We start from the raw sequence: 23,058 nt of genomic DNA, 5'->3' as shown, positions 1-23,058 counted from the left end.
TTCAAGTGCAACATCCAGGGTACATACAGCAGGGCAGGAGGAAGGAGTCATTTCCCAGGAGGAGGGGATCTATGCTAGGTACAGCACACTGGTTCCAGACAGATGAGGCTCTAGGCAGGGAGCAGGGACCCTGGCTGGTCTCACCTGTGGCAGCATCCCTGCCAGGGGAGGGGAGCAGGACAGGTGGGGAATTGGGGGTGGAGGTGGACCCACCCATGGCACTGGCCCTAGCAGATAGCTGGGGTTTCTGGCAGGGCCAGGGGAAAGAATCGATTCTGGGCCAGGCAGGGATACAGGGGGGAAGAGGGTCAGGTCCCAGGCAAAAGAGGGAGGGGATTTTGGTATGGCGGTCTGGGAAGTGGGTCTCCAGCCAAGGGCTGGTGCCAGGCCTATCTCCCCTGTGGCAGCCGCCCTGGCAGGAAAGGGAGATTCGGGGTGGGGACATGCAGAGAAGAAGTCGCCCGGGGGGCCGGGGGGGGCAGTTTCCCGTTGGGGTTCCTGGGGGCAGCTGCCCTAGTGAGAAGAGGGATGGGCGGGATGGGGAGGATCCCAGGCGAAGAAAGGAGGACGTTGGAGATGCCAGGCACGGGGGCACAGGTCGGTCACGGGGATGGGAGGGAGGGAGGAAGCTGGTCCCGGTCGGATCTCGGGGGCTCCGGGTCAGATCCCAGGAGGACGCGGGAGGGGCCGAGACGGGTCCCGGAGGCAGGGGGAGGGCCCGTCCCGGGCGAGGTCGGGTCCCGGAGCCGGTTCCGATCCCGGGGGCGGGGAGAGGGGATGGGGCGGGTCCCGGGCGGGGAGGGGCCGGTCTGAGCTGGGCGGGGCAGACGATCCGGGACTGGGCCGGTCCCAGGGTCGGGGCCGGTCCCGGGCGGGGGGTCGCGGCCGGTCTCACCTGCGGCAGCGGCCCTGGCGGAGGGTCTCGGGCGGGCCGGCCCTGCGCGGGCGGAGGCGGGTCCCGGTCCCGTCCCGCTGCGGGCGGCGCCCCCCGGCGGCGGGTCCCGGTCCGGTCGGGCGGCTCCTGCGCGCGCCCCGGGATTTCCCAGTAATGCAACAAAAAATGGCGACCACAACAAACCGCCGCCGCCGCCGGGGCACCGCGCATGCGCCGCGCCGGCCGCCCACGTGATCCGGGCCAGCCAGCGGAGCGTGCGCAGGCGCGCGGCAGGCAGCCCACGTGATGAGACTGACCAGAACGAATCTACGCACGCGTGTTACGGAAGGGGCGCGTGACCAAAATCAACGGGGCGAAATGCGCAAGCGGAATGGCCCTGACAAGTAACTGAGGAGCCGCTTGATGGTGTCATAAATTATCGCCGACGGTACCGCCTCATTGGCGCTGAAGTACCACGTGGCTGCTCCTGGCGGTGCGCAGGCGCTTCCCCCCTTTTCCCCCCGCACAGGGCACGCGCCAGCACGTGACCTTTCTCTCTCCCGAACGCAAGCCACAGGCGCCGGCGGGAAGGCCACGAACTGCGCGTGCGCACCCCCATCCAATCAGGGGATTCCTTGGGCAGCTCCGCCCCTTCTCTGAAGGGCTTCTACCCTCGCCGGTGGGAGGGGGTGGGCCAGGGCGTTTCCTCCTCCGCACGAGGCTCCCGCCCATTCGGACCAGACTAGGCCCCGCCCCTCGGTGACCTCCCCCCGCTGGCCCCGGCCCAATTCCTCCCCTTAATCCGGCCCGCCACCTGCCCCCCCCCACCCTTGGGGATCGCCCAGGGCCGGAGCCCCCCCCACGGGTTGCCAACTGTCCCAACCCCTTGCCCCGCCCCTCCGCCACGCCCACAGACCTGCCACGCCCCTTCTCTGAGGCCACGCCCCCACTCCCTCCAGCCCCCTTCCCTCAGTCACTCTCTCGCCCCCACCCTCGCGGACTTTCAGCGGGCTGGGGCGGGGGGCAGGCTCTGGCCGGGGCCACGGGGTTCCAAGTGTGGGAGGGGGCTCCAGGCGGAGCCTGGGGCAGGGGCTTGGGGTGCAGGCTCTGGGAGGGAGTTTGGCTGCAGGAGGGGACTGGGGCAGGGGCTTGGGGTGCAGGAGGGGGTGCGGGCTCTGGGAGGGAGTTTGGCTGCAGGAGGGGACTGGGGCTTGGGGTGCAGGAGGGGGTTCAGGGGGCAGACTCCGGCCGGGAGGTGCTTATTGCAGGTGGCTGCCGCAAGCATCAACATATCCAGCATCAGGTCCTAGGTGCAGGCAGCTCTGGCCCTGCCGGCAGACACCGCCCCCGCAGGTCCCGTTGGCCCCAGTTCCCCATTCCCGACCCCTGGGAGCTGATGAGTTGGCACTCGGGGCAGGGTGCAGAGATCCCCTCGCCCCCCGTGCACCTAGAGCAATGGTTTTCAAACTTTTTCTCTGGCAACCGCATTGAAGAAATTTGTTGATGCCTGCAACCCAACGGAGTTGGGGATGAGGGGTTTGGGAGGGAGCTCTGGGCCAGGGCAGGGGGTCACCGCTCTGAGCTGGGGGCGCAGGCTTTGGGGGGGGGGGGCCTGAGGGGTTTGGAGTGCAGGAAGGGGCTCCGGGCTAGGGGCACAGGCTTACCTCAGGTGGCTCCCAGTCAGCAGCGCAGCGGGATGCTAAAGCAGGCTTCCTGCTTGTCCTAGCACCGCCCATCGCCCTGCGCCCCAGAAGCAGACAAACCTGCTGCTACCTAAGCAGAGGCACACAAGCGGCTCCACGTAGCTCTCACCCGCAGGCATTGCCTCCCCCTAGCTCCCACCAGCTGGTCCTTGGGGCGGGGGTAGCAGACAGAGTCCCGTGGCCCCCCTGCCTAGAAGCCGGACCCGCTGCTGGCCGCTTCCAGGGCGCAGCGCGATGTCAGAACAGCTAAGGACTAGCCTGCCTTAGCCAGGCAGCAGCATCACCGACAGGACTTTTAATGGCCCGGTCGGTGGTGCTGACCAGAGCCGCTGTGACCCAGTGCCTTACATTCCACGACCCAGACCCACACTTTGAAAACCACTGACCTAGGGCTTGTAGGGACATGCCACCACTTCCGGGAGCGGCATGGAGCCAGAGAGCCTGCCTCAGCCCAGCTGGGCAGCCAGACTCTTAGCAGCCTAAAATCTCCCAAATTGGCTTCAGTAGCCTCCCGGAGATCAAGCCTGATTCTTGGAGACTCCCGGTGAAACCAGGAGGGTTGGCAACCCTACGCTCTCCAGGTACCTTGACAAACTCCTTCCCCTGCTTTGGAAAAATCAAGGAACAGGCCCCTATCTTCCTCCAGAGACACTCCCACCAGGCCAAACCCCAACCCGTCCCCAGCAGGCACTGAGCTTCCCCAGGCCAACAGTCACCCTCAGGGTTGCGGGGGGAGTAGGGCAAATGGCCCAAGTGGAAGCCACTGAAGATAGGGTCACTACTCATGCGTGTGAACTGCCTGCCTAGCACACACAAACCTGCCACTACCATTTTCCCATATTTTAATAAAAATACATCTTGGAAAAAAAAAGCCACAAAGCAGAATAGAAATGAGTCCCGGGGAGAGGGAGGGTGGGCAGCGAGACAACCCCACACCCAGGCCCCATGCCAGGAGACGAAGGGATCCGGCCTGGGGGCCCAGTGACAAGGAGCTTCAAGGAGACACTACTTCTTCTGTTTGGGGGCAGGTCTGGAAGAGAAAGACAAGGGTTAGATCCACCCTCCAAGCAGAGCTGCCTCCCAGCCCCACAGGGCAAGCCTTTACCCACCACACCTGCATGCACGTTCCCATTAGGGGGTACATGGATACCCCCAATCCCTCTGCTGGGCAAACCCAGCCATTCTCTCCTCCCCAACCCCACCTCTCACATCGGCGCAGCTGTACCTGTAAATCCCCACCACCACAGCATGGTCTCGCTCGTAGGGCTCCAGCGTCAGCTGCTCTTGGGGTTTCATGTTCTCCTGCTGCATCTTCTTCACCTCTGAGGCGAAGACGGCCTCGGGCGCAGCTGTGGAGTCGATGCAGTTGGCCTAGAAGGAAGCAGTGAGCAGCTAAGCAGCTTTCCCCTCCTCTGTGAGCGATCCTGTCACTGGGTATCCCCTCCCAATGCCGAAAGTTGCCTTCCTGCCATCCCTGAACCTGCCCCACAACTGAGCCCCCTCCTCCAGGGATACAGAGGAGCCTACAGTCAAGGGCTTGGAAGGACCAGCTCTGGCCCAGGAGATCCAGCAGACCTGCACAAGAGACAGTGCCTGCACACGGGGCCTGCAGCCCAGGGGATCCAGCATGGGCCAGAGGAGACGGCCCACAGGACCCAGCAAAAGGTCCCAATGCAGCACAGGGGAGTTACCCTGTGCTTGTGCAGCACCTTGCGCACCAAACCCCCCTGATCCTTGGGGACTACTGGAATAACTAGCAACAAGTGACCAGGAAGCTCCCCACTGAGCCCAAATATTAGACAGCCCACGGGTCCCACTGGGAGAGGCAGCAGCCAGGCCCCACTGCCGTTACCTTGATGGAGATGACGAAGTGCCCTCCGTTCTTCAGGAAGTTGTGAGCGTTTAGGGCCACAATGCGCGACTGGTCAGGCTGGGCCACGTCAGCAAAGATCACGTCCACCATCCCTGCAGGGACAAGAGGGTGGTTTAGATGTCTGCCTTTGCTATCCCCCCAGCCAGGGGGTGGAGCCAGGCCCATCCCCTCAATGTACCGCAATCCAGCCCAAGCATGAGCCTGCTGCTCAGAAGACACCCAAGACAGCGGCTGGGGAGAGGGAACCCCATTGTCCCCCGGTGCAAGTGGGAAGCATCAGCCCAGCCTCTGTGCATGGCAGAGAACCTCTCTTGGTAGCTCCCCCCACAGCTGGGGAAACCGTTCTGTGGGGGTTACAGGACCCTGGGCATGATGGGACGGATCTCACTCTGTAGCCCCCGCTTGCTGAGAAAGCCATTTCTATCAGCAGGGGTGGGGAGTTACTGGATCCTGTGTGTGATGGGGGATCCTAATTCTGTAGCCTGCCCCCCTGCCAGGGAAGCCCGGGGCCCCGCAGCCCTCACCGATCAGCATGCGGTACTTGTGCGGATGCCGTGCGTCCTCGATGACAGGGATGATGTTGGTGCGTTTCTTCGCCACGTTGATGAGGTCACGGCCCGAGCGATGGGAGAACTCCACAGCGTACACCAGACCTTCCTGGGTGCAGCAAAGAGCCGAGGTCAGCCATCTCCCGCAAGAGCAGAGCAGCCTCTCTTCCCATTCTCCCTGCCACCCCACGCCGCCACTGCAAGGCAACCAGGCACTGTCCTCTTTCAGCACAGCTGAGTCAGACCCTCTAGATGTGCTCCTCCCCGCCCCGTTACAGACCCGGGCCCAGCAGTGGCTCTGGAGGGAAAGGCTCCTTACCGGCCCCACAATGTCAGAGACGTGCGAGACCGTGGTCCCAGAGGCAGCTCCCAGGTACAGGACCTTGGCTCCCGGCTTGATGTGGATTTGATCGATGCCGCCCAGGATGGCTGCCGCCAGCTTGGAGCGGAAGGGGTTCCAGGCGCGGTACTCCACCTTAAGCTCACCGTCCTGCAGAGAGAGCAGTGGGGTCAGAGTGGAGCTGGGGGGCTTCCAGCTGGCTGTAAGCATGCTCAATAGCGGCATCCTCCCCCACCCTCCAACGCCCTCCCTCCTGCGACAGCACCAGCTCCGGTCACACTGGAGCTGCCCAGGCAGGCTGGCACCATCCCACCCCCAAGTCCTGGCGCAGCCAGCGCTTCCCTGAGCCTCTCCCAACCACCGCCCAGCAAGGCCACCTACCTCCACTGAGATCCTCTTCTCCCCGTACACAGACTCGCCTGGCACCAGATTCTTCGTCACAAGCGCATCTTCCTTCCCCCTGCAGATGAAGACACCTGGGGTGGGGGGAAAAAGATGGGAAGCCATCAGAGCAGGGGGAGCCCCCTCCCTGAGCTAGAGGAACATGTCCAGCTACGGGCAGTAGTCGAACACTCCTGAGAATCATGAGGGGATCTCAGCTGGGCAGCCAAGCCATGGATCAGCCGTACAACCTCCCAGTAGCAATATTGGAAATGCTGGACAGTGCTCAGCCCCAGCTGTGCCCCAATCAAGCACGACCCAGCATCTGGTCAAGAACCCCAGTGCCACCTGGCTCCCGTTTGGACAGACCACCTTGGCCACACGGCCCCCACTGCTCCAGGGAGGCAAAACTGCTGCGTCCCATGCCACTCCAGCACCCACTGCCTGGCTGGTTACCTTCATGCCTATGGGGTTCCACCGTCACCTTCTTGCCTCCTTTAAACCCTCCTCGGCCGCCCCGACCTCCACCTCCACGGCCGCCCCGGCCTGGCCCGCCTCTTCCTCGGAAACCACCGCCTCCTCCTCTTCCTCCTCGGAAGCCTCCATCGCTTCCGCCAGGAGATTTAAACCCACCACCTACAAGGGAGAGAGGAGATGGAGTAACAGGAATGTCCCCCTGCACCAGCGCCCCCGCCCTGCGCGGAAAGGGGAAGGGCACAGCATCTGCACTCTTTGGGACGGGATGTGAAGGGGACCAGAGTCCCCCTGAGATCGCAAGGGGGGAAATGACTCAGGCAGGGGTTTGGCCAGGGCACCCCGATGGAGCTGGGGTAGGATGCACTCTGTCCGTGCAGTCAGTGTCCACCCTGAGCCAATGTTCCCCAGTCAGGCACTCCTCCCTGACCACAAAGGTCCCCCCTACTTAAGTGATGCCACTAGGGCACACGGGGCACTTACCTCGGCCTCCCCGGAAGCCCCCTCGGCCTCCTCCGCGCCCCCCGCGGGGGCTGAAACCTGTAACCAGGAGAGAGAGTTACAGACAGCACCCCCCACGCGCCCTCCCCGCCAGCACCCCCCACACGCCCCCCCCACACCTCCAAAACCGCGGGGGGGTGGGGGGACAGAGATCGGCCTGCGGCCAAACACCACTCCCCACCATTGCTCCCCCCCATCACCGCCCTTCCCAGGGGTACGCCTCCCCCATCCCAGGGACATGGGGCTCCCACCCCAACACCCCACTGACCCCATTCCACAGCCGCCCTGCCCCCCGGCATCTCTCCAGCGCCCCCCGGCCGCTCCCCTCCCCCTCGGAGACACGATCCCCGCGGTACCCCCCAAACATCCCCCAACCCCCATCTCCCAGGGACAGTGACCCCTCAAACCCCCCCACGCCACGTGATTCTCCCCACTGACCGCCACCCTTCACGGGCCCCGCGACCGGCCCCCTCTGCGGGGACACCGAGACCCCACGGCCGCCCACGTGGGCCACTCGCGCTCACCCGGCCTCATGCTGCTCCACCGGCGCCGCCAGCCGCCGCGCTGCCAGTAGAGCTACCCGCGCACGCGCAGCCCCGCTCCGGAAGAGCCATCTCTGCGCATGCGCACAACAGCTTCGCTCACCCCCCCCCCCCGCCTGCAGGAGGCACCACGGGAAATGTAGTCTCCGCCCCCGGCGCATGCGCGCAGTCACCCCGAGCGGCCGCAGGGAGTGTGTGCAAACATCCGTGCGCACCGTGTCCTGCCCCAGGGCAGGGGCTCGGTGTGGGGCACCACCCCTCCTCCCCCTCAGGGCTGATGAGGTCAGGTGGTTGCAAGGGTAGTGAGGGCTGGGTGCAGCCCCTGAGCTGCTGAGGTGGGGGGAGTCCAAACATCGAGCAAGTTGGGGCACCCTGCGGGATAAAAGTGGAGTTAATGAGTATGTTAACGGGTGGAACTCCTTGCCACTGTGGTTGCAGCACGTGTAGCTGAGCTCAAAAAAGACCTGGGTAAGTTCTTTGGCTATTAGCCAAGATGGCCAGGGATGCAACCCTGTGCTCTGGGCAACCCTAAACCTCTGACTGCCAGAAACGGGGAGGGAAGGAGGGATGGCTCACTCCAAAATTGCCCTGTGCTGTGTTCTGCCCCTGAAGCTGTGGTGTGGGCCTCTGACGGAGACAGGATATTGAGCTAGATGGACCCTTGGTTGAACCTATGTGGCAGCTCTTATGTTCTAATTAATCTATAAACCCCGGGATTTTGCCCCGCAGGAAAGTCAAATTGTCATGAAAAAAATTAAAAAATTGAAATTTCCTGTGAAACAAAAATTTTTAAATTTCATGCTGGAAACAGTCCCCCCCCAAAAATTCAATATTTCCCATTAAAAACATCTAACATGTCCCATGGAATTTGTTTTAATTTCTGCAAAACAAATATTCCAAAAATTTTACTGCAATACATTTCCCACAAAAGTAAAAAAACAAAATTTCCTATGAAACATTCCAAAATTTCTCATGGAAAATTACTTTTAAAAAAATCAAAACGACCCTGACAAATTGGAGAATTCATCTGAAATCCACAAGATGAAATTCCAGAAAGACAAGTGCAAAGTACAGAACTTCGGAAGGGGAAATCAGACGCACAACAACAAAACTGGGACTGACCGGCCCGGCGGTCACACTGCCGAAAAGAGTCTGGGGGTGACAGTGAATCACAAATTGAAGGCAACGCAGTTGCAGAAAGGGCTAGTATCCTTCTTGGGTGTATTAACAGGAGGGTTGTTATGTAAGACACAGGAGGTAACGGTCCCGCTCTGCTTGGCACTGTTGAGATCCCAGCTGGGGTATTGGGTCCAGTTCTGGGTGCTGCACTGTCTGACTGGTATGGACAAATTCGCCAGAGTCCAAAGGAGAACAACAAAAATGATCAAAGGTTTAGAAAACCTGACCTGTGGGGAAAGGTGAAAACCCTGGGCATGTTTAGCAATCCTGTCCTCCAAACGCTTGCAACCCCTCCCAGCTTGGTGTCTGCAGATTTTATAAGCATCCTCTCCACTCCATTGACCGAGAGTACCCAGACGCACGTCCAGTGCAATCCATTTGGCATGTGAGTGTTAGCACGGCCCTGTCTAGAGAGTCAAATGCTTTTTCTAATACCATTTTACCTGTTTTTCCCCTAAAGGGGCAGCAGGTGCTATGCACTAATGGGGATAATGTCAGACCATGTGGCCACACTGGTTTGATCCTAGGTCTATGCAAAAAAAAAATGGTAGAATCAGCCAACCATAAGAAGAAAAGGAGTACTTGTGGCACCTTAGAGACTAACCAGTTTATTTGAGCATGAGCTTTCGTGAGCTGCAGCTCACTTCATCGGATGCAGTTTCCACGATATGCTATGCATCCGATGAAGTGAGCTGTAGCTCACGAAAGCTCATGCTCAAATAAACTGGTTAGTCTCTAAGGTGCCACAAGTACTCCTTTTCTTTTTACGAATACAGACTAACACGGCTGTTACTCTGAAACCAACCATAAGAAAATCTGTTTTATTTGGGGGGGTTGGATTTCAGGGACTCCTTGTTCAAATGACCCCAGATTTGGGTTACTAACCCTACCCGGTGTCCTCTTGAGGCATACAAAATTTCAAAGCAATCTGGGCAACCAAGTGGATTTCAGAACACTTAGAAGAGTTGACTGCTAAGCACAAAGCTGTTCTCAACCAAGTGAAACTAGCAAACCACAAGGGCCTCAGGCTCCAGGCTGTGGGAATAGCCAAACAAGCGCAACTATCAGCGGACCAGCTCTACAGGGAAGACGTTAAGAGCATTTCTACAGAACCCAGTGCTCTCCAAGCCAGGTCAGCTCATCTGCTCTTCCCATGCTCCTTGCAGATGGAGATGAGTTACTGATTGGGAGTCCAGGCACAGAGGTGTAATTAATCAGGCAGAGTATATGACCTTTGGATACCAAAGATTTACCAGAAATTGCATGATAGCCAGGAGGGAATTCCAGCTTGGCTTCCATTAATCCAAACAGGGTAGGACTGGAATAGCCAAAGACCACAGTCAAGCAGGTCTTGGCATCTGTGTGACATTCTGTTCATCAAGGGAACACCCTGTACCCCCATGTTCATCCTTATAATATGATTGTGTGGTATCCAATGCAAAGTTTGTCATGTCGGGTGTCTTCAGAAGGCTCATGATGCACTGAGCATTGTTGTTATAGTAATGTTATAGGTTGTAATTTCATGTATATTGTTATGAGGCTGAAAATGTGTCCTCATGGCTTAAAACAAGCCCAGGCAAAAACTCTCCAAAAGCAGAGGGGCAGTTCACACCTCATCAGGGCATGGATGGGACAAACCCAGCCCCGCCTCACAGGAACAAAGGACACTGGCCTAGGCAGCAACAAAGGATCTGTTGGGCTCTCCAGTGAGTCACCTCCCTTCCTTTGGTCAGCTGGGGACTGCGGTGAGGTGATGCTCACCTGACTCTGAAACGGGGGAGCAAAGGCAAGAGGGAAGAAAGAACATGATAAAAGGCAGAGAGTTTGCCATGCTCTTCCTCTCTCTTCCACCTCCATCTACAGACATCACCACCAAACAACTGAAGCGCTGATCAAAGGGGAGAGCCTGGCTGAAGGGCAACCAGCCAGCCTGTGGTGAGAAGCATCTAAGTTTGTAAGGGCCCTGAAAGTGTTAAGATCAGCTTAGAATGCGTTTTGCTTTTATTTCATTTGACCAAATCCGACTTGTTGTACTTTGACTTATAATCACTTAGAATCTCTTTTGTAGCTAATAAATTTGTTTGTTTATTCTACCTGAAGCCGTGCATTTGGTTTGAAGCGAGTCAGAGACTCCCCTTGGGATAACAAGCCTGGTACATATCAATTTCTTTGTTAAATTGACGAACTCGTATAAGCTTGCAGCATCCAGCGGGCATAACTGGACACTGCAAGACGGAGGTTCCTAGGGTTGTATCTAGGACCGGAGATATTGGCTAGTGTCATTCATGTGCACAATCCAAGCAGCGGCTGGCCAAAGGTGCCCAGTCACGTAGCTGGGAGCAGCTTACATGCCAGAGGCTGTGTGTGAACAGCCCAGGAGTGGGGGTTCTCACAGCAGAGCAGGGTAAGGCTGGCTCGCAGTGTCGAGGATTGGAGTGACCTAGCAGATCCCCGGTCCAGATAACACCAGAGGAACATCACAATCTGCATAAAGGAAGAGCCAGGATCCCTCATGGCCAAATCCCAGGGGTAATCAAGGCCTGGCGGTATCATATGTCAGCCCAGTGCATGTAGTCTTTGTTCCAGAGAAGCTGGGAGTACAACCCGATGGGAGGAGACGATGCTCTCAGACTGACAGGAAAGGTCAGTTCAAATGCTGACCCCTATGTAAAGAATTATAACCCAGATGAATGAAGAAGAGGAAAAAAGAATTAAAGAACAAGTGAGTGACTGACCCCCTATGGGGAGAGACAAGGGGAAGGAGATGGAATACATAGTAGCGGGTAAAGGTTAAAGGCAATGTGGTCTTGGGGCTAAAACACTGGGCTGGGAGTCAGGAGACGAAGGTTTTAGACTCATCTCTCTTGCGTGACCTTGGACTTTTCCTTCTTAGTTTCTCTTCCTGTCCTTTGTCTATTTTGATTGTAAGTTCTTCTGGATATTGTGTCTGTGCAGCACCAGGCACGACAGGTCCCCGATCTCACCTTCTGGCAAACACAGGCTAGGGACACCATCCCTGCCCATCCTGGCTAATAGCCATTGATGGACCTATCCTCCAGTAACTTATTTAGTTCTTTTCTGAACCCTGTTATGGTCTTAGCCTTCACAACATCCTCTGGCAAGGAGTTCCACAAGTTGACGGTGCATTGTGTGAAGAAATACTTCCTTTTGTTTGTTTTAAACCTGCTCCCTATTAATTTCATTTGTGTTATGAGCATGAGCAGCACGTGACTCCTCCATTTGGGGAGGCTGGGTGCGCCCGGGCCATGGCTCCGCTCCGAGACCTACCCCTGCTCAGTCGCCATCTCTGAAAGGCCTTCCAATGTTCCGCCCCTGCCTACCCTCCCCACCCTCCCCCCCACTGCTCGTGCCTCTTCACCCAGACACACACCTCCCGCCCGCCCACTGGCCAGCCGGCTCACCGCTCGCATGCACGCACCTCTTCACCCCCCCCGGCCTCCCTCCCTGCCCACCCACCGGCTGACCAGCGCACCCCTCTTCACCCCTCACTGCCCGCGCACCCCTCTTCACCCCTCCCTCAAGACCCCCATGCTGGTGGAGTGGGGCAGGAAGAGGCAGAGGGAAGGTGGGGCCTCGGACAAGCGGGAGCGGGGCCTCGGGGTGGGGCACCCACTCTTTCAGCAGCCGTGGTCTCCAAAGGTGGTGGGCCCACTGTCTGGGGAGGCTTAGCCTCCCCTGGCCGCTTCTACCGCCGCCTCTGGTTATGAGGGGTCAATGACACTTCTCTATTTACTTTCTCCACACCAGTCATGATTTTATTTTTATAGACCTGTATCAAATCCCCCCTTAATCATCTCTTCTCCAAGTTGAACAGTCCCAGGCTTCTTAATCTTCCCTCATACGGCAGCCGTTCCGTACCCCTCGTCATTTTTATTGCCCTTTTCTAAAACGTTTCCAATTCCAATAAATCTTTTTTGAGATGGGGCAACCGCATCTGCAGGCAGTGTTCAATATGTGGGCATACCATGGATTTATACAGGGGCATTAAGATATTTTCTGTCATCTTATCTCTCCCGTTCCTAATGGTTCCTAGCATTCTGTTCGCTTTTTTGACTGATGCTGCACGTTGAACTAGGGTTGCCAACTTTCTGATCTCACAAAACCAAACACCATTGCCCCACCGCTTCCCCACCCCTTTTCTGACTTTTAACGGCCCGGTCAGCGGTACTGAACGGAGCCACCAGGGTCCCTTTTTGACCAGGTGTTCCAGTTGAAAACCGCACACGTGGCAACCGTACATTGAGTGGATGTTTTCAGAGAACCGTCCACAATGACTCCAAGATCTCTTTCTTGAGTGGTGACAGCTAATATAGACCCCATCGTTTTATATGTACAGTTGGGATTGTAACAAGGAGTCCAGTGGCACCTTAGAGACTAACAGATTTATTTGGGCATAAGATTTTGTGGGTAAAAACCCACTTCTTCAGATGCATGGAGTGAAAATTACAGATGCAGGCATTTTTATACTGACACATGAAGAGAAGGGAGTTACCTTACAAGTGTAGAACCAGTGTTGACAGGGCCAATTCAATCAGGGTGGATGTAGTCCACTCCCAATAATCGATGAGGAGGTGTCAATTCCAGGAGAGGCAAAGCTGCTTTTGTAGTGAGCCAGCCACTCCTAGTCCCTGTTCAAGCCCAAATTAATGGTGTTAAATTTGCAAATGAATTTTAGTTCTGCCAGTATTAATTTTTAGAATCCTTGCTGTCCCCCACCTTCTGCACTTGACAACATCCCAGTACAGAGAGAGACTGGGATGACTTAACTCCATCGTCCCGTGGCTACCCACCGGCTGAGGGCTATTCCCCACACCCCTTGCCCCGCATTTGTCTGGTTCTGGAACCATTCTAGCCCATTGTCCAAGGGTCTCCTGCCCAGGCCCCATCACCAAGCACACCATGAGATTGGCATTGTGCCCCTGATCTTGCCCAAGGGCACCTGCTTAAAGATTTCCAGCTCCCAGCTGCCACCTTGCTTGGGTAGAGACTGGTGTCTCCCTCCCGACCAGAGGCCTTAGCTTTGCCATCCCGCTGCACCTCAGTGTGTCTTCCCTGTTCCCCAACCCACCTTCTGCACCCGTGGTCACCCCTTCTCCAGAAGCTCCAGCACCAAACGTCTCTGCCCAGCCTTCGCACAGCAAGAGCCACTTCTCCTTTGGGTAAAAGCTTACGGACAAACCATCAAAACCTGACAGACATTCCCGTCCATGTGCAACAAGCTGACCAGCACCTGCTTGGTGGTCTTAGGCAGCTTCAAGAGGCCAAAGTCTTTCCAACTCCATTTTGGGGTGGACCCCGCCCCATGAATCTTTTGTCACCTTAAATACAGGCCAGGCCATGCAGGCTCCTTCCCCACCACCGAGCTTTTAGTGCCTTCTTCCAGCTGAGCTACCACCTGTGGCGCCAGTTGCTTGAATTTACAGCCCCCCAGGAAGGGGGCTACTGACCCACTCCCGGAATATGGGCTACTCTGGTGCTTCCAGGAACAGCGTGAGCTTGCCCACTGCCGGCGTGGCCACCCCCCCACTGGCATGACCCCCTCCACTGCTGGTGTGACCCTGCTCCCTCACCTGACTGACCCTGCCCACACCAGTATGTCCCCTATCCCCACCTGAATGACCCCTGACCCTGCCAGTGTGACCCTGCCCCTCATAGGCATGATCCAACCCTCACCTTAATGACACCTCTCCTGCTTCTATTGGCATGACCCCCTGTCATAAATATAAAGGGAAGGGTAACCACCTTTCTTTATACAGTTCTATAAAATCCCTCCTGGCCAGAGGCAAAACCATTTCACCTGTAAAAGGTTAAGAAGCTAAGGTAACCTCGCTGGCACCTGACCAAAATGACCAATGAGGGGACAAGATACTTTAAAATCTGGATGGGGGGGAAACAAAGGGTTCGGTCTGTCTGTGGGATGCTTTTGCCAGGAACAGATCAGGAATGCAGCCGTACAACTCCTGTAAAGTTAGTAAGTAATCTAGCTAGAACATGCGTTAGATTTCCTTTTGTTTAATGGCTGGTAAAATAAGCTGTGCTGGAGGGAATGTATATTCCTGTTTTTGTGTCTTTTTGTAACTTAAGGTTCTGCCTAGAGGGATTCTCTATGTTTTGAATCTGATTACCCTGTAAGGTATTTACCATCCTAATTTTACTTTTCTTTAATTACAATTCTTCTTTTAAGAACCTAATTAAGTTTTCATTGTTCTTAAGATCCAAGGGTTTGAGTCTGTGTTCACCTGTACCAATTGGTGAGGATTATTATCAAGCCTTCCCCAGGAAAGGGGGTGTAGGGCTTGGGGGGGGGAGGGGATATTTTGTGGGAAGACATCTCCAAGTGGTCTCTTTCCCTGTTCTTTGTTTAAAACGCTTGGTGGTGGCAGCATACGGTTCAAGGCCAAGGCAAAGTTTGTACCTTGGGGAAGTTTTTAACCTAAGCTGGTAAGAATAAGCTTAGGGGGTCTTTCATGCAGGTCCCCACATCTGTACCCTAAAGTTCAGAGTGGGGAAGGAACCTTGACGCCCCCCATGCCAACATGACCCTGCCCATGCCAACATGACCCCACCCCCCACTGGCATGACCCTACCCCTCACCTGAATAGCTATTGATGGACCTATCCTCCAGGAACTTATCTAGTTCTTTTTTGAACCCAATTATAGTTTTGGCCTTCACAACATCCCCACCCCTGGCGACAAGTTCCACAGGTTGACTGTGTGTTGTGTGAACAAATAGTTCCTTCTGTTTGTTTTAAACCTGCTGCTTATTAATTTCATTGGGTGACCCCTAGTTCTTGTGCTATGGGAAGGCGTAAATAACACATCCCTATTCACTTTCTCCGCACCCGTCATGCTTTGTAGACCTCGATCAGATCCCCCCCTTAGGCGTCTCTTTTCCAAGCTGAACAGTCCCAGTCTCTTGAACCTCTCCTCCTATGGGAGCTGTGCCTTACTTTGAATTTGTGAGTTTCTCTTTATTAAATAGACTTTTGTTTATTTTTAACCCCGGGTGGATCTGGGGTGCAAACGGTATGGGCCAGAGTGAAGTGATAGCAGGGGGCTGATTCCACCCCTCCGGGGGTGACGAACCAAGGGGAAAAGTCCGACTGGCTGGGAACTCGCAGTGGAAGGATTCGGGGACACACCGGACTGGAAGGCCAGTTGAGGTCATCCTGCAAGGCGCAGCCAGGCTGTCCGGAGCCAGGGTGAAACCTTTATGCTTGTGGGCGGGGTACTGGTGTCAGGGCTCTGAGCCATGGGAGCAGAGCATTAAGCCACCTAAAGTTCCAAAGCAGGTGGCGAGAAACCCCGTTCCTGGTGTGGGGGAATCCCCTAAACAGTGGCCCTGAAGAAGAGCTCTGGGAAGCTCCAAAGCGTGTCCCTGTCACCAGGAAAAGTCGGTTCCATAAAAGCTATTCCCTCAGCCTGCTTGTCTCTCTACGGTCCTGGGACCAACACGGCGACGGCAGCAAGAGAAATTAGCAGCATCCCAGGTCAAAATATGCATCTGTAGATATCCTGAAATCAAATTCTGCTGCATTCTCCGGCAGCATTTTTCTTCCTCAGCCTGTCTATCACTTTCTGTTCTTCCGAAGGCCCGACTTCATTTGCGACACCGCAGATGCCACAGTATCAATGCCTGGAACACGCGAACAGCTAAAGTGACTGGACTCAGTTCCTGCATCCGTGGTGTTAAGACGGTTAGTCCTCTGAATTTGCTATTGTTCCAGGCACTTTTGTTTTCGTGGGTGTAATTGTGAAGGAGCAGAGAGACTGCCGTCTGGCACATCAGGGGTTAAAGAAAACCTGTGGGTTCAGCTAGCCCCCCCCACATCATACCTGCAGCCAATGCCAGGCCTGGAGGAGGGAGAAAAGAAGGGAGCCCCCCTCAGTCAGGGGCTGACTGGCGAAGAGGCAGGAACCGTCTGTTTGCCTGCCGGAAGGCAGGGGCTGGCACCCTGCCAGTCACAGGAAATGAGTACGTTTCCCCCCTGCTAAGGGGAACCTACAGCTAAACTAACTGGACTAATGGGGCCATGCCCCGAACTTATGGACTTGCATAGGGAGCAGCCCAGGAAAGTGTCCTGAATGCCCCCCTCATGGCTGGGAGAAAGATCCAGTCCCGCTACTTAGAGGTGTGAGCAGCTCAGGACCCTGGGCCAGGAACTGAGGGAAAAGGAGGGGTCAGGCCCCCCTCCTTCTGCCAGGTGAGGGTCAGGTGCTGGAGGTTCATCCTGAGGTGGAATGGGAAGAGGCAACTCAGGGTCACGTTTCCCCCTCCCCCCCCTCCCCCCCACCAAGTGGTGACGGTGACTTGGCTGTGATGAGCCCTGAAAGGGAAACAAAGTCAGGGGCAGAGATCCCACTGCCCAGCGACCCCAGAGATCCTGGCCGCAGCCCCGGCTCCAGAACCCCAGGGGAAAGCTCACTGCTGACGGGGCCATTGACTGTCCGGTTGGTGGTGCGGCCGCGCTGGGCAGAGGGGCTGGGTCAGGCATGTCCGGCTCCTAGCCTTAGGGGTGGCCAGGGGCGTCCGCACGCTGCCCTGTTCCCTGCCCGCAGGCGCGGCTCCCATTGGCTGGGTCAGGGCAGGGGCAGAGCTAGCATGACTCCTGAGCGCTCGGCAGACGGCTGATGAGGAGTCGTGGCCCGCCCCCTCTCCTCATGCTCCTCGCGTGGCTGGGCTTGAGTTCGGGCACCTGCTCCTGCGGCGAACCCCGGGCAATCTGTCGCCCCCTCGCCGGCACCCAGAAGTTCGAGGTATGTGTATCCCCCTCTCTGAGTGCTGGAATGGGGCTTCACCCCCATCACTGCACCCCCCCCACCGTCCCCTTGCACCCTCATCCCTCCCTGTCCACCCACCGCATTCCCATCCCTCCCCGTCCCATCCTGTCCTGCCCCCCCCCACCTACCCATCCCAGCCCTGTACCCCTTACAGTGGTCTCCCACCCATCCTCTCCACCTCCCAGAGCCACCACCCCCATGTCCCTCACCCCCCACAGCTCTGCACCCCATTCACCTCCATACACTGCTGCACTCCCATTATGTCCATATACACCCCTGTGCCCCCCACATCCTCATGCACCTGTAGCCTTCTGCCTCACCCTGCATCCCCATCCATCCCACATACCCTCCTCTTTCCTTCATTGCCCCCTCTCACCCCCACCCTGCTTTCATCCTTGGCCTCTTTCCCTCCCCATCCTCTCTCCTCTCCTCTCCCCCCGTCCCCGCCATTTTTTCCCCTCCAACCCGCCCTCCTCCCTTCCCGGCTGGGTGATTTCAGCAGCCCATGGAAAAGTGTATGTGAAAAGTGTCTCTGTGCTGACAAGTGTGTGCATGCATGCATTGTATGTGTGTAAGAGACTGTGTGTCTTTGTGTAGGGAGGTGTGCGTATTGCTGCATGTGTGTATACCTGTGTGAATAAAACTTGCAGCCTAACTCTTTGACTGTTATTCCTTTTGCTGGCTTGTGCACAAAAAAATTGACATAAAATGTGTGTATTAATTTCATAACAAGTTTTTAAAAGAGAAAGTTACTCTAAAAGAAATGTATTATTTCCTTAAAAGTGAATGTTGTTGACTAGTAATTGCAGAAGAGCCAATGTATCATACCTTTCTCCCCACCTTTGTCGAGCTACATTATAAACTCTTTGTTGCAGACTCTCTCTATTTATGTGTGTGTCCAGCACCTACCACCCTAGAGCCCTGATCTTAGCTGGGGTCTCTAGGCACGAAACAACAATTGTAATATTAAATACTGTAATGTGGAAGTATATGTGTTAGCGCATGCTAGATGTGTACCCATGAATACACGTGTGTATCTGCATGTAGGTGTGGGAGTCAGTTTCTACAGATTTATTTATATAGGTATCTGGACAGGTGTGCATTTCTGTGACTGTGCTCTATGGATTTGTATTTGGGCTTCAGGAGTGGGCCTTTAATCGACCCATTGCAGCTGTGATACTGTGTGGTCCTCATTCCGCACACAAAATTATGATAACTTGAGTGAACAAAACACATGGAGCCGGTTATGAAAAATGGGAAGAGAGGCGGGAAAGAATCATGAAAAACTTTGTGAAATTTCCTTTTTTTTTTTTTTTTTAAATTGCCCTTTTTGAGTATTTTGCGGCCAGGTCTGCCATCCTGTAACAAATAAAACCTGAACTTGGCATAATACATCTGTCAAAACAACAAATGACTGTTTGGGTCTTGCAGTGAAAATGAGTGTGTGAGAGAGGGTGGGGGCGAGCAAGGGATGCAGGGGGCGGGGGGCCCTCGGGGATGGGGCGGGGCAGTGAGTGGGGCAAGGGTGTTCTGTTTTCTGGAATTAGATCCGGAGACCCTCGATCAGTGGCTCTCAAACTTTTTTACAAGTGACCCCTTTCACATAGCAAACTTCTGAGTGTGACCCCCCCCCCCTTATAAATTAAAAACCCTTTTTTATATATTTAACACCATTATAAATGCTGGAGGCAAAACGGGGTTTGGGGTGGAGGTTGACAGCTCGTGACCCCCACCCATGTAATAACCTTGGGACCCCCTGAGGGGTCCTGACCCCCAGTTTGAGAACCCCTGCCCTAGATCCAGAGAGAGAGCCTGATGCTGGGTCCCGGGCTTGTATGGAGGTTCCTGCCTGCAGCCTCCTTCCTTCGGGGGCTGCTGCGAACCGCAGCTGCGGGCAACCCTCCAACTCCCTCCCCCGCCCTCTTCCCCCACCTCCCTGCCAGGCCCAGCGGCCCCTAGTGGCGGCCAGCAGCTCTGCAGCCCATTTCTGTGGAGGAAAAGGAAATTCTGTGCAAAAAACATTAATTTCTGCGTGCGCAGTGATACAAAATTCCCCCAGGTTAGCCGGTGCCTTGTACCGTCCTCACTGCCAGAGACAGGATACCAGGCTAGATGGACCTTTTGGTCTGAGCCAGCGTGGCTGGGGGTATTCCCCATGCTCCAGCCTCCCCCATCTCACCCTCTGCACCCGATGTGACGCTGGCAGATGAGGTGAGCCCCGGGGCTCGCTGAATGCTTACAGATGCATGGCTAGCTAGGCCGATTCACTTGGGTATTAGTATGGATCTAAGTGATTGTGAGATGTATAAGAGTAGTTCGTGTTTTAAACATCATGAAAACGAATGGGGTGTGACATGCCTTGCTTTTACTTATCTGTACCCCGTTATAATGTAACCGCAAACATTTACATGGGGTACATCCCTGTAACTAAATAACCCACCCAACCAGAAAGATGCCTTGTGGAATGGGTTGGCAACTTTCTAATTGCTGACAACTGGATTCCTGAGGCCCCGACCCCTACTCTGCCTCTTCTCTGAGGCACCGCCCCTCACTCCACCTCTTCCCCGGGCCCTGCCCCCTACTCCACCTCTTCCCCCAAGACCCTACCCCACTTGCTCCTCTCCCCACCCCTTTCCTCATCTCTGGGTGGTCTCCACCTCCCTCCCCACCAGCTGGCCTGCCTAGCTGCTGCAGCCTGGAAAGGAACCTGTCTGCAGGTAGACGACAGCCCCTGTTGAGCAGGGGCTGGCACAGGTTAATGACCTGGCACCTCCCCCTGCCCTGCAGTCACCGGACGTTCAGTGTTTGGTCAGGTTTCAGAGTAGCAGTCGTGTTAGTCTGTATTCGCAAAAAGAAAAGGAGTACTTGTGGCACCTTAGAGACTAACCAATTTATTTGAGCGTAAGCTTTCGTCAGTACATCTGACCGGATGCTGCCAGGTCCCCTTTTCGACCGGACTTTCCAGTCGAAAACCAGACACCTGGCAACCTTATGCAAATTAAGCACTTTAACAGAGAAGGGCTAATTTCAAAGCAAGTGGGTGCTGTGTGTGATGATCGGAGGTCAAAGCCTCTAGATGCGTTCCTGTCGCTCCATCCTCAAGGGAAGAGCCCACATGGGTGGTGACACTGTCAGCTTGTTTTCCTTGTATGGATTCAGGGAAAGATTCTGCATCTCTGGACCGTTTGGATTCTAACGACGCAATAACTGAACGAGAAGACGGAAATCCCCATGGTTATTCTGGGCAGTCCTGAGAGACTTCTGTGTGACTAGCAGTTTACTACCTCTCTGCTACCAGTGGGAATTACAGACTGTCTCACTTCTCCCTATATTGAACCTGCTTTAACCTCTCAGCAACTCCCCTTTCTTTTTCTTAGCTAATAAGCCTTTCGTTAGTTTACGCTAGAATTGGCTACAGGTGTTGTCTTTGGGAGAAGATCTAAGCCAGGGGATTTCAACCTTTTTACATTTGTTGACCCCTAAAAAATTCTGAATGGTGGTGTGGCCCCCTTTGGAAATCTTAGACCCTGTCTGCGGCTCCCCCAGGATCCACAGACTGCTCTAGGCTACCATTGGATTTAGGGTGAGTGACTGGTCTCTTGGGACTAGGAGCAACCTGGATGTGGTGGTATTTTTGGTGTCGGTCACCACTGATCACTAAATCCAACTTGCCTGGGGGAGAGACGGACTGGAGAGCCCTGGGGAATTGTCTGGGACTCTGCGGTGAGACTGGTGCCGTAATCCAGGTGTTTGCGTTTGTTCCAGGCTGGGTGAAATCTAATTATAGACCACCCCACCCGTTTGGGGTGTTTGCCCTGTGTTCTGACAGTCTGGAATCTGCCCTGAGGCGGACGGCAGTGACACCCTCATCCTGCCACCTGCTTCACCCGCGCCCCCTCTGTCATCCCCTAGGAGCCCCTTTTGTCTGGCCCTCCCTGGCCCAGCCGCATGGCTCCTGGCAGTGGCAGGGTGTGAGTGCTGAATCCAGCTGGGAGGAGAGATGGGGGAGGGGAGAGGGAAGTACTGGGGGGAAGGGGGATGGGGACAGGAGCTGAGGAGGGGTGTGGAAGGGACAGGATGAGAGAGGAGGGGGAGTGAGGGGTAGGAGGGGGAGAAGGGGGCTGGGAGGGGAGCACAATGAGTCACGGAGCAGGGAGGGGATGAACTATTTCATTGGGGGCGTCTCACTTGCAGGACAGTTTAAGTGACACTGAAGCCTAGTGATATTTGCTGAGCTCCTGGAGTCAGGGGAGCGGCTCGGCGCCCACCCGGCTGCAGAGGAAAGCGAGAATCATAGAATCATAGAATAGAATATCAGGGTTGGAAGGGACCTCAGGAGGTCATCTAGTCCAACCCCCTGCTCAAAGCAGGACCAATCCCCAATCAAATCATCCCAGCCAAGGCTTTGTCAAGCCTGACCTTAAAAACTTCCAAGGAAGGAGATTCTACCACCTCCCTAGGTAACGCATTCCAGTGTTTCACCACCCTCTTAGTGAAAAAGTTTTTCCTAATATCCAACCTAAACCTCCCCCACTGCAACTTGAGACCATTACTCCTTGTCCTGTCCTCTTCTACCACTGAGAATAGTCTAGAACCATCCTCTCTGGAACCACCTCTCAGGTAGTTGAAAGCAGCTATCAAATCCCCCCTCATTCTTCTCTTCTGCAGACTAAACAATCCCAGTTCCCTCAGCCTCTCCTCATAAGTCATGTGTTCCAGACCCCTAATCATTTTTGTTGCCCTTCGCTGGACTCTCTCCAATTTATCCACGTCCTTCTTGTAGTGTGGGGCCCAAAACTGGACACAGTACTCCAGATGAGGCCTCACCAATGTCGAATAGAGGGGAACGATCACGTCCCTCGATCTGCTGGCAATGCCCCTTCTTATACATCCCAAAATGCCATTGGCCTTCTTGGCAACAAGGGCACACTGCTGACTCATATCCAGCTTCTCATCCACTGTAACCCCTAGGTCCTTTTCCGCAGAACTGCTGCCTAGCCATTCGGTCCCTAGTCTGTAGCTGTGCATTGGGTTCTTCCATCCTAAGTGCAGGACCCTGCACTTATCCTTATTGAACCGCATCAGGTTTCTTTTGGCCCAATCCTCCAATTTTTCTAGGTCCCTCTGTATCCTATCCCTGCCCTCCAGCGTATCTACCACTCCTCCCAGTTTAGTATCATCTGCAAATTTGCTGAGAGTGCAATCCACACCATCCTCCAGATCATTTATGAAGATATTGAACAAAACCGGCCCCAGGACCGACCCCTGGGGCACTCCACTTAACACCGGCTGCCAACTAGACATGGAGCCATTGATCACTACCCGTTGAGCCCGACAATCTAGCCAACTTTCTACCCACCTTATAGTGCATTCATCCAGCCCATACTTCTTTAACTTGCTGACAAGAATACTGTGGGAGACCATGTCAAAAGCTTTGCTAAAGTCAAGAAACAATACATCCACTGCTTTCCCTTCATCCACAGAATCAGTAATCTCATCATAGAAGGCTATTAGATTAGTCAGGCATGACCTACCCTTGGTGAATCCATGCTGACTGTTCCTGATCACTTTCCTCTCGTGTAAGTGCTTCAGGATTGATTCCTTGAGGACCTGCTCCATGATTTTTCCGGGGACTGAGGTGAGGCTGACTGGCCTGTAGTTCCCAGGATCCTCCTTCTTCCCTTTTTTAAAGATTGGCACTACATTAGCCTTTTTCCAGTCATCTGGGACTTCCCCCGTTCGCCACGAGTTTTCAAAGATAATGGCCAATGGCTCTGCAATCACATCACAATTCGTTTAGCACTCTCGGATGCAACTCGTCCGGCCCCATAGACTTGTGCA

At 55.2% G+C, this 23,058-nt stretch overlaps 2 protein-coding genes across 2 annotated transcripts in view; both read right to left on the bottom strand.

Moving 5' to 3' along the window:
• LOC102946201 (dual specificity tyrosine-phosphorylation-regulated kinase 1B) overlaps window positions 1–1,152 on the bottom strand; it is a 30,598-nt gene extending 29,446 nt beyond the window's left edge. Inside the window, 2 exon segments of the mRNA XM_037883196.2 lie at window positions 896–931; window positions 934–1,152. Of these exon segments, the coding sequence (XP_037739124.2) occupies window positions 896–931; window positions 934–1,105 (208 nt within the window). The 5' untranslated portion in view covers window positions 1,106–1,152.
• A 2,250-nt stretch (window positions 1,153–3,402) lies between these two features.
• FBL (fibrillarin) lies at window positions 3,403–7,345 on the bottom strand. Its single transcript, XM_037883208.2, has 9 exons — window positions 7,219–7,345; window positions 6,677–6,733; window positions 6,176–6,355; window positions 5,720–5,814; window positions 5,318–5,488; window positions 4,975–5,107; window positions 4,430–4,542; window positions 3,803–3,948; window positions 3,403–3,607 (listed from the first exon to the last, which is right to left on the bottom strand). Exons 1-9 carry the CDS (start codon window positions 7,226–7,228, stop codon window positions 3,583–3,585), a joined length of 930 nt encoding a protein of 309 aa, XP_037739136.1. The 5' UTR covers window positions 7,229–7,345; the 3' UTR covers window positions 3,403–3,582.
• Window positions 7,346–23,058: the final 15,713 nt, after the last annotated feature.

The sequence above is a fragment of the Chelonia mydas genome, chromosome 24 (genome assembly GCF_015237465.2).
Source record: "Chelonia mydas isolate rCheMyd1 chromosome 24, rCheMyd1.pri.v2, whole genome shotgun sequence".
NCBI classification, from domain to species: Eukaryota; Metazoa; Chordata; order Testudines; family Cheloniidae; genus Chelonia; species Chelonia mydas.
Note: the sequence above shows the minus strand (reverse complement) of the source record. Positions and strands in the feature narration are given on the sequence as shown.

What these genes read in the sequence shown, in the direction of transcription:
- FBL (XM_037883208.2), bottom strand. An exon ending in TCTCTGACATTGTGGGGCCG is followed by an intron (nt 5,108 to 5,317) that starts GTAAGGAGCCTT and finishes TGCTGCACCCAG; the next exon opens with GAAGGTCTGGTGTACGCTGT. An exon ending in GTGGTGGTGGGGATTTACAG is followed by an intron (nt 3,608 to 3,802) that starts GTACAGCTGCGC and finishes TTTCTCTTCCAG; the next exon opens with ACCTGCCCCCAAACAGAAGA.